The 14,171-nt window shown below is 31.2% G+C and overlaps 1 protein-coding gene and 1 pseudogene across 2 annotated transcripts; one reads left to right on the top strand and one right to left on the bottom strand.

The window, feature by feature from the left end:
* Window positions 1-6,294: 6,294 nt before the first annotated feature.
* On the bottom strand, window positions 6,295-7,064 carry LOC119675506 (annotated as a pseudogene).
* Window positions 7,065-8,619: 1,555 nt separating this feature from the next.
* Window positions 8,620-12,579, top strand: LOC119683283 (origin recognition complex subunit 2-like). 2 transcript variants are annotated; one of them, XM_038096925.1, is made up of 5 exons: window positions 8,620-9,329; window positions 9,383-10,222; window positions 10,283-10,516; window positions 10,584-10,819; window positions 12,442-12,579. In XM_038096925.1, exons 1-4 carry the CDS (start codon window positions 8,762-8,764, stop codon window positions 10,784-10,786), a joined length of 1,845 nt encoding a protein of 614 aa, XP_037952853.1. In that variant the 5' UTR covers window positions 8,620-8,761; the 3' UTR covers window positions 10,787-10,819; window positions 12,442-12,579. The 2 variants fall into 2 exon arrangements, with proteins under 2 accessions (XP_037952853.1, XP_037952854.1); XM_038096926.1 differs by lacking the exon at window positions 12,442-12,579 and adding an exon at window positions 10,878-11,057.
* Window positions 12,580-14,171: the final 1,592 nt, after the last annotated feature.

Here is a 14,171-nt window from a genome sequence, read left to right as displayed (position 1 = left end):
AAAATAAACCTTTTATGTAAAAGTTTATCACACTAAAGCTACGTTATGACAACCAGATCAAAAACATAGAAACATTTCTCTGTTTTTGTTAGAAACAACATTGCAGTAAATATAACAATAACGATAATAAAAAATCCTAATAATTTTGTTATAAATGGCAGTGCTGTGGAGTCGTGGACTCCACATGCTGCGTTGTTACATCCAAATCAAAAACATAGACGAAACATCAAAAACATAGAAGCGGTTTGGCAGTGGATAAGTAGCGAAGTCTGAGTCTTGCAAGACTATCACAGTGACACAAAATGTGTTCTGCTGTTTCCTCTTCTTCGCAACAATTGTATTACTGGCAATTGTATTATTCCAAACATTTTGAGCTGCTCTTTCCAGTCATTCATTAGTTTTAAGTTTGAAAAAGCTCCACGAAGGACCGCAGAATATAATATGAGACCGCCCCTTTTCTCGCTAGTTCATCTGTTTTTTCGTTTCCCTCAAAACCGCTGTGCCCTGAAAAAAAACCGCTGTATTTCAGCCTGAAAAACTGAGTTTTCTTTACTCATACTCTCAAATATTTCCTCTTATTCCATATACTCCCGCCCCCACTCCTTCCGTCGTTTTGGAGCCATCCGTGTAACACAGATGGTAGTCTCCCGCGAATAGAGGTATGTTCCGTTCCCATTCATTTCTGTCTTAGTATTAGGAACTTTTGGTGAAAGTTGAATTTAGGTAAGCAAATGTCAGATATGGTGATATTTACCTAGTCCTTCCTCTCTTTGCATTTCCTTACCTAACAAGGAGTTATCTAGTTTTTGCATTTATATTCAAGGATGTCAAAAGTTCTTTAACTTTATCAAGACTCCATGAAAAAATATTTTGTGACATTTAAAGTATTCGATTTAAACGTTTGCATTCGTAATGCTCGAACACTTTAAAGCACTAATAATCACGTATGTTTATTTATATGTCAGGTAAGATTCAGAATGAATAATTTTTAAATGTGATAAACAAATAGAAAATATGTTAAATTATTTTAATCAAAATAAATGTGTGCAATTTGTTTATTTATTTTTTTACTTGTGAAAATGCGCCTAAATGCGAATTGTTTCCTGCGGTGTGAACAACTTCTTATGTCAGTAACATACATAAACAACTCAGCATGAATATGTTTATCTAAAGCTGCGTTCTTTACATAATTTCTGTTTTCACAAAAAATAACTGTTGAAATTGAAAAATTAAAATTTAGAGAAAGTTAAATTTGAATTTATTTAGAAATTCAACAGCTATCAATTCTAAGATAGTTATACCGATATATGTAAGTCAAAAGCATTCTAAGAAATAAACTTTTAAAAAAATATATAAATAAAATTTTATGAGTATTAAGCAATGGATCCACCCAAGTGGTACTATCTTTTGAATGTAATTATAAGTTCTTAATTTCGACGATGATATCGATCCGAAATCCTAGAAAAAGAATTTTTAATTATGATCAATACTGTTAAAAAATTTTTCAAAAAATTAACAATTCGTTCATTTCGGAATATGTTATTCATCTCCTCGAAATGCACTGTCTCTTTTATCTTCATCATTCTTTGAAAATTGCATATTAAAACAACATGCGGTACTTAACTTCGTTGTTTCTTGTATTTTTTCAGGTACTGTTCTCACAGCTCATACTCGTATTTGCTATTTATTCAAAATACTCAACCGTTTTTTTAGGAAAACGCCAAAATCAAGCATCTAAAATACTTGCCGTCAATTCTATTTTACTTTTTAGTCTTCCATTTTTTTTACTCAATCTTATTCCAAATTTTATATTCTCAAGCTGGAAAGTCTACAGATATCTTCCTCCAAAGCCAAAGTGTCTTGCAACTTGATCCTATTCGACTATGGTAAGTTTGCTTAGGTTTAACTACATTCTTATTAACCATCTTGTTACCAGATTAGAGTAGTCCTGTTGTAGGGAACTGCATTCATACAATTCTTTTTCATCATTCCCTAACTGCACTATACAGCGTTTACCTTGTCGAACAGTGAACATTATTATGATTTAATGATATACGAGCTTCAGATCTTTTAGTAGCAAATATAAATTCTATTTTAAACATCCAAAAAACCATTTCAGAATGATAATCTCAAACTATAACGACCAATATAACTTAGATACCAGTTCGGTGAACTACTAGATTAGAATCAGAATTCTCTCAAATAACCGATATAATTGATAACATGAAAATAATAACTATAAAACTTCCAGCTGTAAAAGTTCCAGTTGTTTAATGTTTGATTCCAGGCTTGAATAACTTTAAGAAATATTGAAAATATATCTAATGTATATTTCATTTGCCAGACAATGATGCGATGAATAAGGTTGCATCTAAGTATTACGGTTACGTTAAACTTTAGTAGACGTGGAAGTTGCAAAATCGTGTGAAATCGTCCTATGTATAATTTATTCATATATGTTTGAGAAATATATGCGTTTTTTTTACCAGTCGCGCACAACCTGCCGTATTAAATAATATATTAATATTATATATTAATGAAAAAAACTAAGGCTCTGTTTATAACATGTCAGTGGAGACAGAATTTGTCGAAAGTGAGATTGGGTGATATGGTAATATGTTAAACTAGGAGGATAGCGTGAAATATCTCGGTATCATGCTAGACAAACGAGGAAGCTGATATACCTATAACCGAATAAGTCGTCCGTCACCTCTATATGGTTGTGTAGCATTTAGCAAAGCTTCAAACACTACTATTCGCCAGCTAGAAATTACACAAAGTCAGGCTCTGAGAAGATTTTTCAAAGTACCATGGTACATTAGGACGAACGACATCCTCAGGAACCTTAAGATTGATCTCATCAAAAAATACATAATGGATAGAGCCCTGAAATTATTTGAAAAAACTGACAGACTTACCAACACCGCGTTATCAAATCTCAGAATGGTTACAGGCTCCTCGGGAAAGTATGCAGATCTGAGGTCAATTATTGCTTAGTCTGATGAAGTGATAAATAATAATCCAGTCAAGGAGTAAAGAGGGGTTTTGAAAATGTCTCAAGTTAAGAAAGAGTAAAAGTGTTCAAGTGCACTAGCTAAAAGAGCTTCAACATAATAATTAACTGTAGTTTATAAATATCAGATTATTAAAAGTACCAAGTTGTCATCTTCAATACGTATATACCAAATACCTCTTCCTCTTCCAGAGCAGAGTATAACAATAATTTAAAGCGCCTTCACCAACTACGAAATCAAATGCGATACTTAGTTTTGCTATGATATAAAAGTAGCATATCTCACAGAGCCGATTAAGCATTGATACATGTTTAAAAATTTACATAGGTTAGGAGCAATATGAAACCTCAATCCTATTAAAGATTAAAGGAAATGAATTTACACTTATAAAAAATGGTACTAAACTTATACACATTTTTGGGCCATACCAATCAAAGGTCGCCTAGTACTGAAAATGACTCACAATATCGAAACAGTATCCAGAATGATCTGAAAAGTTCACATAGTAACACTCTAGCAGCTATTTACAAAATTCGACAATGAATCGATACAATTTGGTAGAGTTTATACGGTTGCGCAAAAGGAGAATTACACAGTTTACGCTCCAGAATCCTATTACGTTTAAAATCGGAAGTTCTCGCAATATACCATCAATTTTGTAAAAAACAAGAATAATTATCCTCTTTTAGTTTGATCGCTTGCATATATAATAGGTCCGTTAATCTTGTTAAACTACAAATTTAGACTTACAATTGTTATTTGTTTAACAAGACATTTGAAGGGGTAAAACGGGATACCTATCTTGAATATTATTGTGTTATTTAAAAATTTAATTAAAGGTTTCATAATTTTTGGTAGTTTGTTGTTTATAACTCTGAAGCTAGAAAGATTAAATACATCAAAAAACTGCTAATCATACAATTTTAATCATTCATAAAATGACTCGATTATTGATTTACAGTTTTAAACCACATAAATCGTTAAGGACGTAATTCTTAAAAATGTGCTCAAATGCCAAATAAACTAACATGGACATTAAAAATATTACTTGTTTTATGAAAGTGACAAAGGGGTTGCGTGTTCATAATAATGATATTTCACTAAAGTTTTTTAATAAAATATTTAAAATGATCCGCTCTCTCTGCAAAACGGGACGCCTATCACACCTTCCGGCCCTGCAATTTCATGTCGAAAAGCAAATCTGGCAAATTCAGTAAAACAAGTCCTAGTCCCTAACATTTTCGTTTCTAGGGTCAATGGGCATGTGTTCAAACTACAGGTTCTCAAAAGTTATCAACTGCTCGCCGACCTCTCTTATCTGCTCTACATGACATGTCCAAACGCTGTTGTCGTCTAGTTTAATATTATACTGTAAATCACCTATACGCCTCTCACACACAATGACCGCAAACTGCAATTTCACTTTCGACAGATAATCCCACACCGTTATTCTCTTTCCCACTTCAAAAAACTTACTAGATGGTATATATGGACCTCTTTTGACGTTATTTTGCGATAATAAACAGAATAACTGTGTTTGTTTTTGCTTCCCAAGCATCAAAATTTCTGGCGATTTTTGTGTTGTGGGAACTTTTTTGCTTGTACGTTCGTTACAGGGTGGTACGGTGCTCCTTGATTGTGTGTAATACCGTAGCTTTTGAAAAATTCTTAATATTCTGCTCAATTTAACTGAGTAACGTGATCTGACACTATTTTGTGTGGAATGCCAATCGTTGCGAATATTGTCTCACATACTTGTATAGTTGTTTCTGCAGAAAAATTACGTATTAAATTCACTTTTGGCCAATTCATATGAACATCGATTAATACGAAGAAATGTTTTCTCATAAAGGGTCCGGCAAAATTCACATAAACATACTCAAATGGTTTCTTTGGTATTTCCGATGTACGGGATTGAGTTTTTTATTGTCCGGTTGTACAATTTGGCATGGCTCACAATTTTTTACCACATTTTCGATATCTTGATCTATTGCTAGCCTCCAGTAATACGGTCTAGCAAACTGCTTCATGATACAAATTCCGAAATGCCCCGTATGCAATTCGTTCAATACTCTTAAGGAACATTTTGGGATGTACACACGAATTCCACGAAGTAAACAACCTTTTTGTACCGTAAATTGTAATTGTTCTATTTTGAAACTGCTTGAAGTCTCGCATTGTCTTTTGTCTTCTATATTTCAGTTATTTTAATAAAATATCACGGTCAAATTTTTTATTAACTCTGTGTCTACGAGATCCACTTGTTCAACGTGCTTATATTTTTGGCCTCTGGAAATTGTGAAATTGCGTCTCAGAATAGTCTTTCGATTTCTTCATGTGCATGCCGTAATCGAAAGCTTCCAAGAATACTGCGTAAGGCTGCATTCTTCTTATAAAAATATGGGTAGTCTTTTATATGGAGCGATACGCTTGTGATACCGCTTGCTTGTCTGTAACCAATGTTGTAATGAACCCCTTTAGGTGGGGACGTCTATAACTGGGATAGTTTAGCCGTAGCCAAAGTCCTTACAAGAAAATTTGTAACAAAACTCCGACTCACTGGGCCAACTGCCGATCGTATACCTATGATCTCAGTTTAAAATCAAGTTTAAAATAAATCCCTTATTTTATTTCAATTGGTATATTTCTTTTTTATTCTTCAATAAACTTAATGTTCACAGTAATTATATATAAAAAAATATAAAATTTTAAATCGCAAATGTTATTTAGAATATTATTAAAAGCAGCTATATATTTCTTAGTCGTAGCTGGTTTCAAAGACTCGGATATTATCATTAGAGACGCAACGATAAAATATCTTAGACGCTGCGAGTTTCAAAGACTCGGGTATTATTGTCATGACGCAGCTATACAATTACTTAGACACAGTTAGTGTTCAAGAGGCACAATATTATATTCTTAGACGCAGCTCGGTCAAAAGGCACAATATTATGTATTCTTAGATGCAGCTCGGTCAAAAGAGACAAAATATAAATTATTAGAAGCAGCTCGATTTACAAGCATAATTATTATATATTCTTAGGCGCAGTTCGATTTTAAAAACACAATATTATATATTCTGTTGTTATAAATCTCTTACCATTTTTCTGGCTACTCGAGTCTCATCTTACTCTGGAGTTCCTTGCGTCGATTCCTTGCCGCAGGCACTATATTTTCGTGTTATGCCATACCTTTTGCATAAGATTTTCATAGAGTATGTTACTATTAAAGCCTTCTATGTAATTCCTCCATCTGAGAAGGAAGCTCCTAGACTGGTATGCTAAACGTTATATAGTGGAATGCCTTGTATAAAAAGTCTGCTCCGTCCCAGGCTGAGCTTTTTCTTCTTCGCCAAATGCGGTCCTTTTTGTTTCAAATCAACGTCGAATCTGTTCAAAAGCTTTGAATAATATTCGCCGGTGATCATTTTACCTTTCTCGAGGTAATCGATGTGAATGACATCGCTTGCATCCCAAAAAACTATGGCCAAGACCTTGTTGACTGATAGACTCTGTTTGGACTTCTTTGATCCACGTTCACCCCTAGCAACCCAGTTGTTTGTTGATTGTTCCTTGGTGTCTAGCGTGTTGTGATGGATCCATGTTTCATCCATAGTAACAAAACGGCTGAACATCACTAAACACTCTTTTGAAGTGGTCACACGATTGCGCTTATGGTCGAGTGTGAGCAATCGCGGCACCCATATCACGGAGAGTTTTTTCATGTCCAAATATTCATGTAAAATATGATGTAACCGTTCAGTTGAGATACCTACAGCATGAGCCAACTCACGCACTTTCATTCTCCGATCATCCAATATCATTTCATGTTTTTATCGACGATTTCCGGCGACCTGAACGATTTCCGGATCATTTCTTTTGGGCGACCTGAACGTTCGACGTCACTAGTGCTGGTACGACCACAACGGAACTCTGTAAACCACTTCTTAACCATTGAAATTGATGGTGCCGAATCCCCATAGTATTTATCAAGTCTTTCCTTAGTTTCAGTTATGGATTTTTTACGTAAAAAGTAATGTTTAATCAGCATACGAGGTTGTCTGCTTTGAACGGCTATTAAACACCAACTGAACGACGTAGCTTGCTCAAAATTAGAAAGTTGCCCACTGGTAGATTACATCTGACGGCAGCACTGTTGCATTTGGAGTAACTGCGTGGGAAATTCAAAAAGTCACTGACTTATCAAACCGCTCTCGTACTTCTTCTATTCTTTTAAGGTATGTTCTATAATAAGGCCCTGTTATCTTGATAACAGCTCTTTCTAAAAAAACTTTCACTCCAGAAAAATCTACTAGTAATCTACTAATAGCTTCACGGTGTACAACCACTCTCTACCTAGCAAGGGTTTCTTATCTGAACGTACTACCTAAGCTTTGAACCATTTCTTATCCACCATTACTTTAACGTAACCCAAACATTCAATTGGTGTTTTACAATAACTAAACAAGTTTTCATTACCCGGTTACACGTTCGATTTAGGAAAGTACTTCTTAACATTATATATATGTATATAATATAGTGACTGAGAGCCCGTGTCCAGTTAAAATTCTATTTGAATATCGTTCACTTCAAGTACGCAAAAAAATTTTCTTACGTACATCACTTGCACTCTATTTTTCGTTACCTGCAGTAAATCCTTAGAGATTTCGTCCACCCTGTTCACAAATATTTGTTTAATGGAAGGTTTATATTTTAAACCCACATTTTCTAGATGATCTGTATCTTTATAGAAATGACAAATCGGCTTTATATGCCTGCATTTATTAGTCATGCGTGTTACTTTACCACTCTACCACAACGAAAACATTTTTTTCCTTTAATATCACTCTTCGATGTTTCTTTTTATTGGCATTAGTGTTATATCCTTTCTCTTTCTTTTTCTCTTGCACTACGTATACTGTCTCAACACCACTTCTTTCTAGTTCTACACAATTTTTCTCTAGCGCTTCAAATGTCGTCGCTATAACTACCGTTTCTTCCATTTTCAATTTCTTTTTTTCCAGAATTCTATTTTGCAATTTCCGTTGTATAACCCAAATATAAATTGGTGGCAACACTGTCTGCAGATATTCACCAAAGTTACAGTTTACCGCCAAGTGTCGCAACGCCAAATCCACACCAATGAGGTTAAGGCATAGACCAACCTATGAAAACATTCACAAAGTTGAAAAAGGTATTGTTCCCTATTGATTGCACTAGGTTACTAGGTTACTTTGGGGGGGAATGATGTGGCTGTGAGTCTCATTTATAATTTGTTGCGTTCGCATGGCTATCTGTTGTCAAAACGCAACAGACTGTAGTAGATGAAAATGACAAGTGAATTGAAACACAACGTTTTTGTGATTGTTTCACTATTGTTGTGTTGATTGAGAAATAAAGAAGTAAAACTAAAAATCGTGTTTTTTCATAAAAGTGCATCGTGTTATTTTATATGATATTATATAGCAAAGCAACCATAAAACTTTATATAGTAAAACAGCTGTAAGTATAATGTGTTCGCAACAAATGTGTTCGCTACAGATGTAGCAGTAGTTAAAAAAATTTCCTTTTACGATTTCAAAATACAACCATGCCTTTTAAGAATAAATGATAAATGTCTCTGACTAAACATACCTAACGAGCACAACTGTTTTTGTTTTTGCCGCCAAGCTGCAAGCAATAAAGATAGAAATTTTCCATACAACAGATCAACTATTAAATTGCAAATAAATTGGTATTAAAAATAATATGTGTGATGATGAAATAAAAACGCTAAGACCCAATCGAAAGTCCAAAACAACTAATAAAAGGAATCATGAAGGATTAATACAAGAATCGACCAACAAAAAGTTAATGAATTCTGAAAATAGTGACTCTAACGATGAAGAAGTTATCGTCATCATTGAATCTGATGATGATAATGGAAACCAAACCCCGGTATTAAGACGATCCAGTCGAAAACCCAGTCCAAATAAGAAGTATTGCAAAAATTTTGTAGTGAATGATGAATGCAAAAGAAACTCACGAATACATACAAAACGAATTGTTGCAGACGATGAAGACGAATTGGAAGACAGTAATAGCGAAACTGAATCAAATATTTTCAAACCAAATCAACAAGATTTACAATTGTTACAAAAAGAATATGAAGTGACTGGTAAAAATGTATTTGGGTTTAATACTCCAAAAAAAAGAGGTGGCATGAGTTTAGTCGCAATAAACACCGCAAAAACACAAAAAACACCAGATACAAAACGTCGTAAATCTACAACAGAGTTAAAAACACCATCACATGTAAGAAATCGGGTAAAAAGCCGTAAGTAGTTTATGTGAATACAGGAATTAAAATATAGTATTTATATATTTTAGAAATAGCAAAACTAGTAAAAGTCAATTCAGATTCTGATTTCTCTGCTGATGAGAGTGAATATGAACCTTCAGATTGTGCATCATCTTCTGGCAGTGACAATGCAGATGACAGTTCGGATGATGCTGCTGATGACGAACCAAAAACACCACACAAAGGTCGACGCCCAATTGTTATTCCCTCTTTGACAAAAACCCCTTCTTTAGCACGTGCACGTCAGTCTGCGCGTGTCAAAAAAACAACAGAATATGTACCAGAAAGTGATGGTTACTTTCAATCGCGTTCAAGTAGCAAAATTGTAACATCCGATCATACACTTGATCGTTTAAAAAATCCTCGATTACCTGCTGATCGTTTGTTTAGTCTACTGGCCTCAATGAAATTATCTACTGAACATGAATCATCCATAAATGCTATTATAGAAGAATATCGGTCATACTTTTCTAAGTGGATGTATATATTAAATGAAGGCTTCAATTTGTTGATTTATGGATTAGGTTCAAAACTACAATTGTTACAATCATTTCACCGCGATATATTAGCACAGCAAACAGTGTTAGTTATTAATGGATTTTTTCCAAGTCTAACACTTAAGGATATATTGGATAGCATAACCTGTCAAATACTCGATGCTGGTATTAGTTCATCCAATCCACATGAAGCTGTTGATATGATTGAGGAGGAATTTTCACTTATACCTGAAACACATTTGTATATTATAGTGCATAATTTAGATGGCATAATGTTGCGGAATAACAAGGTTCAAGCAATATTAGCACGTTTGGCTAAAGTAGAAAATATTCATTTAATAGCATCAATTGATCATATAAACACACCTTTGTGTAAGTTAAATTTAATGCAAGTAATAATTTTATATATATTAAATATTATATGTAATTTAGTATGGGATCAATCTAAATTAAGTAATTATAATTTTTCCTGGTGGGACTGCACAACAATGCTGCCATACACTAATGAAACAGCATTTGAAAATTCATTACTTATACAAAATTCTGGTGAATTAGCACTAGCTTCTTTGCGTAGTGTGTTCTCCTCCCTCACAACTAACTCTCGTGGCATTTATATGCTAATTGTGAAGCACCAACTACATAACAAAAACAATCCAAACCACCAAGGTAGGCTATAAAATCTTTAAAACTTTATAATAAAGCCCTCTGTCAAATAAAACATTTTTATCTTTAGGTATCGCCTTTAAGGATTTATACTGGAGTTGCCGTGAAGCATTTTTAGTGAGTTCTGATTTAGCGTTACGTGCCCAACTTACTGAATTCTTAGATCATAAACTTATTAAAACCAAGCGCAGTGTAGATGGTGCAGAACTATTAAACATACCAATAGAGTCAACATTACTGCAACAATTTTCAGATGAACATGAAAAGAAATAATTATGCAAATTTTTCCATGTATTAATTTCAAAGGTAATCAAAAATTAATGTGCTCCTACAAATCATGTTTAAAAAAATATATGAATTACAGAAAATATTAGTTTTAGTTTCGCGTAGATTGCAACACTCAACACCCATAATTATGGTACAAATCAAATCTTTTGCAATTTTATTACATATTTTAATTACTACAAATTTACAAACATCATCAAATTCTATTTTTTTAACTGATGTCAAACGATGTAATCTTTCGAATAGCTCAGCATCAAATTTTGGTTTAATGATGCTTATCTTCAAACTTATAATTCTCAATATTGCATTTAAATAAAAAAAAGTATTATAAGTGCATTAAAGACTGTCGAAGAAAATAACTAAATTTATTTCTAAATTAATCCTTAATGAAACAAGAACATTTTTAAATTAAGTAATAAAGTGCGTTGCTACACTTAATTAACAAATACTCTCAATTACTCATTTGTCCCTACATTCACAGATCTGTATAAATTGACAGCATTGTACCTGTTTAATGATTTTAAAAAATAAATAAAAATACGGATATATTTGTTATATACGCATGAAGCCCATAAAGCTCAATTCCAATTAGATGAGAATATAAATATAATTACATACTTTATACAGGGACCGTAACAGTTATCATTAAAATTCAGATTTTAAAATAAAACTCAAAAAGTAATAATTAAATTTTCTTTATATTATATTAATCAAAAATAATTATTATCATGTGCTTTTTATTTTTTCAAGAATAGTCAAAAATAACTTTTTTTTTTGAAAGCAAAATATAATTTAGTATTTTTTGAGTTCTATTTTAAAACGCTCACATATATAAAAAGCATGCATAATATTAAGGAGAAAGTTGTTAGAATGATATCAATATACTTAAATATGAGTTTAGACAACTGCTTTTGTTGCTGCGTTTTTTTTGAAATTTTTTTGAAATAACTTATTTTCGATCCCTGATTTTATGTAATAAATTAAGCTGCTATTAAAATGATCAAAATGATCAGAAAGCATCGAGTATTTTCTAACAAAATATGTATATAAAAACCTATGTTAGAAGTTACGTTGAAGCAGTTTTTATTTAAGTATTAAAAATTGTTATTCATTAGTTTAATTCAGGGGCTGTTCAATGTACGGCCCGTGGGCCACATACTACAATAACTACAATTAATTTTATATTGGTGTACTGGTAAAACTACATTATTTTATTTTTATGATATACCAAATAAATGACTTCAGTAAAATTTCTACTAAAGATTTTGTGAAATAAGTAAACTGCGTTTTAAAAAACATTTTTGTTTTATATATTTCACATATTTCTCGTGTGGGATAGAGAACGGTAGAGCTTCGGTACGACGGTTTGGGCTTAAATTTCAGTAAGATCTGGCTCTAAAACATATTTATAAAAATTTTTAATGGTCGCTAAACTGATTTCAGCAAAAAGCCTTCTACTAAAATCTACATAAAACAGCCACTAGAAACCAATAGATCTTTGAAACGATTACAGCTAGTCAGATTAACCTAATCTAATAATCTGTAATCATAGCATGATAAAACAATGATTTAAAACTATATTATCTGTTGTTATTCAATAAGATTTTTAATTTATCTTATAATATTTTAAACCCTTATTACAGATAAGAGCACTGGAAGAGTTTTAAAATTCATTATTATCATCATTATCACTACCATCATTTCCGGCATTATTAATTATTAAGCAGTTGGCTTACATTTCTAGTTGTTCCTAAAATGTTAAAAATTGTTGAAAATGGTTAGCAACTTAGAGTACAAAATGAACTTTAATTAAAAACAAAACTGTTTGATTTTTTATTTAAATTTATTGATTTTTAAAGTTCTCTACAAATTGTTTTATTTATTGTTATTATCACGTTCTCTTTTGTCTCTATAATTATAAATAATTTTTAAAAGTTTAGGGAAAGTGTTCAAAAAATTAATTCTGCAAAAATTAACAAAAATATTGTTCTTCAAACTTGAAAAATAATTTAATATTTGAAAATAATAATTTATTATTTTTCAATTTTCGCTTAATAATTATTTGATTTTTTTCTTTAATTCAGTATTTGTACATCCAAAGCTTAATAAATAGTTCATTTTAAAATTGATTACATGTATTTTAATTTTTTTTCATAATATTTAAAATATATAGAAAATCTTTAGATTTACATTCAAAACTTAAATAATACGCAAATTAAAAAATAATAGTTGATTTACACAAAAATTAAAACTTATTAACATACAAAAAATAACACGCGTTAGCTTACAAAAAAAATTTTCTTAATTTAAATTTTACGTTATATTTTTCTTAGTAACACACATATATATATGTATATATAATATATGTGCATATGTTTTTTGATTTCTTAAGTTTGTGGTTTGTTTTAGTTCAACTATTTTTTTACAACTTTTACTTGATGTTTACTTATATTAAGTGAAAAAAATTTACACTCAAAATGAATAGGTTAGAGATATTTTTAAAAATTAAATTTTCTACTTTAACTATGTTGACAGAAGTTATTAATATATACTTTTTTTTGCATCAAAAATATAGAATATAAATTTTTAACCATTTTATTTTTATTTGCTACAAACTTTTTGCTGATATATAAATTTGTTTAAAAAATAAAAATAAAAATAATAATAATAAGAGTAAACAGGCATTTAAGCAAACGTACTTGTAACACAAATGAAAATAAAATGTTATTTTAAATACTTTATTATGAATTTAATTGCATTGAACTTATATTTTATAATATGGCTTAAAACAACAAAAACAATAACAAAGAGTCTGCACTTTTAAATTAATTATGAGTTAAAATTTAACATTGGTAATATGCTTTACTTTAAGATCACGGGGTTTACTATAAAGAATAATATTAGTAAATATAAAACAAAGAAGTCAGTAATTCTAAAAATAATAATTGTTTCGCATTGTCATCTCCTAACATTATTAGAAATACATACGTTATAATACATAACTGATTTAGGATAGAATATAATATTAACTGAATTATTTTCATTTGATGTGTGTACCCTCTCTCTTCTCTTTGTCATAAAAATTGTTATTGTTGTGTTGCTCTCGATATTAATTGGCGTTCTATAAATATGTTAATTACAGTACTGTTATTAAATGTTTATAATTATTGTTGCTACATTTGTCACAATTGGGGTACGTAATAAATTTATCAACAAAGTTGTTCGGTCATTTCCATTCATTTGAAAGTTGGGTTTGTTGCGGCTTTTAAAATTCTTATTGTTTAATAAATTTATAAAAAATCTTCTTTTAATTATTTTGCAAAATTTTGAGAAGTACAGTTTCTTGTTACTAAACTTGTTATTACATTTTTTG

Source organism: Teleopsis dalmanni, chromosome 2, assembly GCF_002237135.1.
Source record: "Teleopsis dalmanni isolate 2A chromosome 2, ASM223713v2, whole genome shotgun sequence".
NCBI classification, from domain to species: Eukaryota; Metazoa; Arthropoda; class Insecta; order Diptera; family Diopsidae; genus Teleopsis; species Teleopsis dalmanni.
Note: the sequence above shows the minus strand (reverse complement) of the source record. Positions and strands in the feature narration are given on the sequence as shown.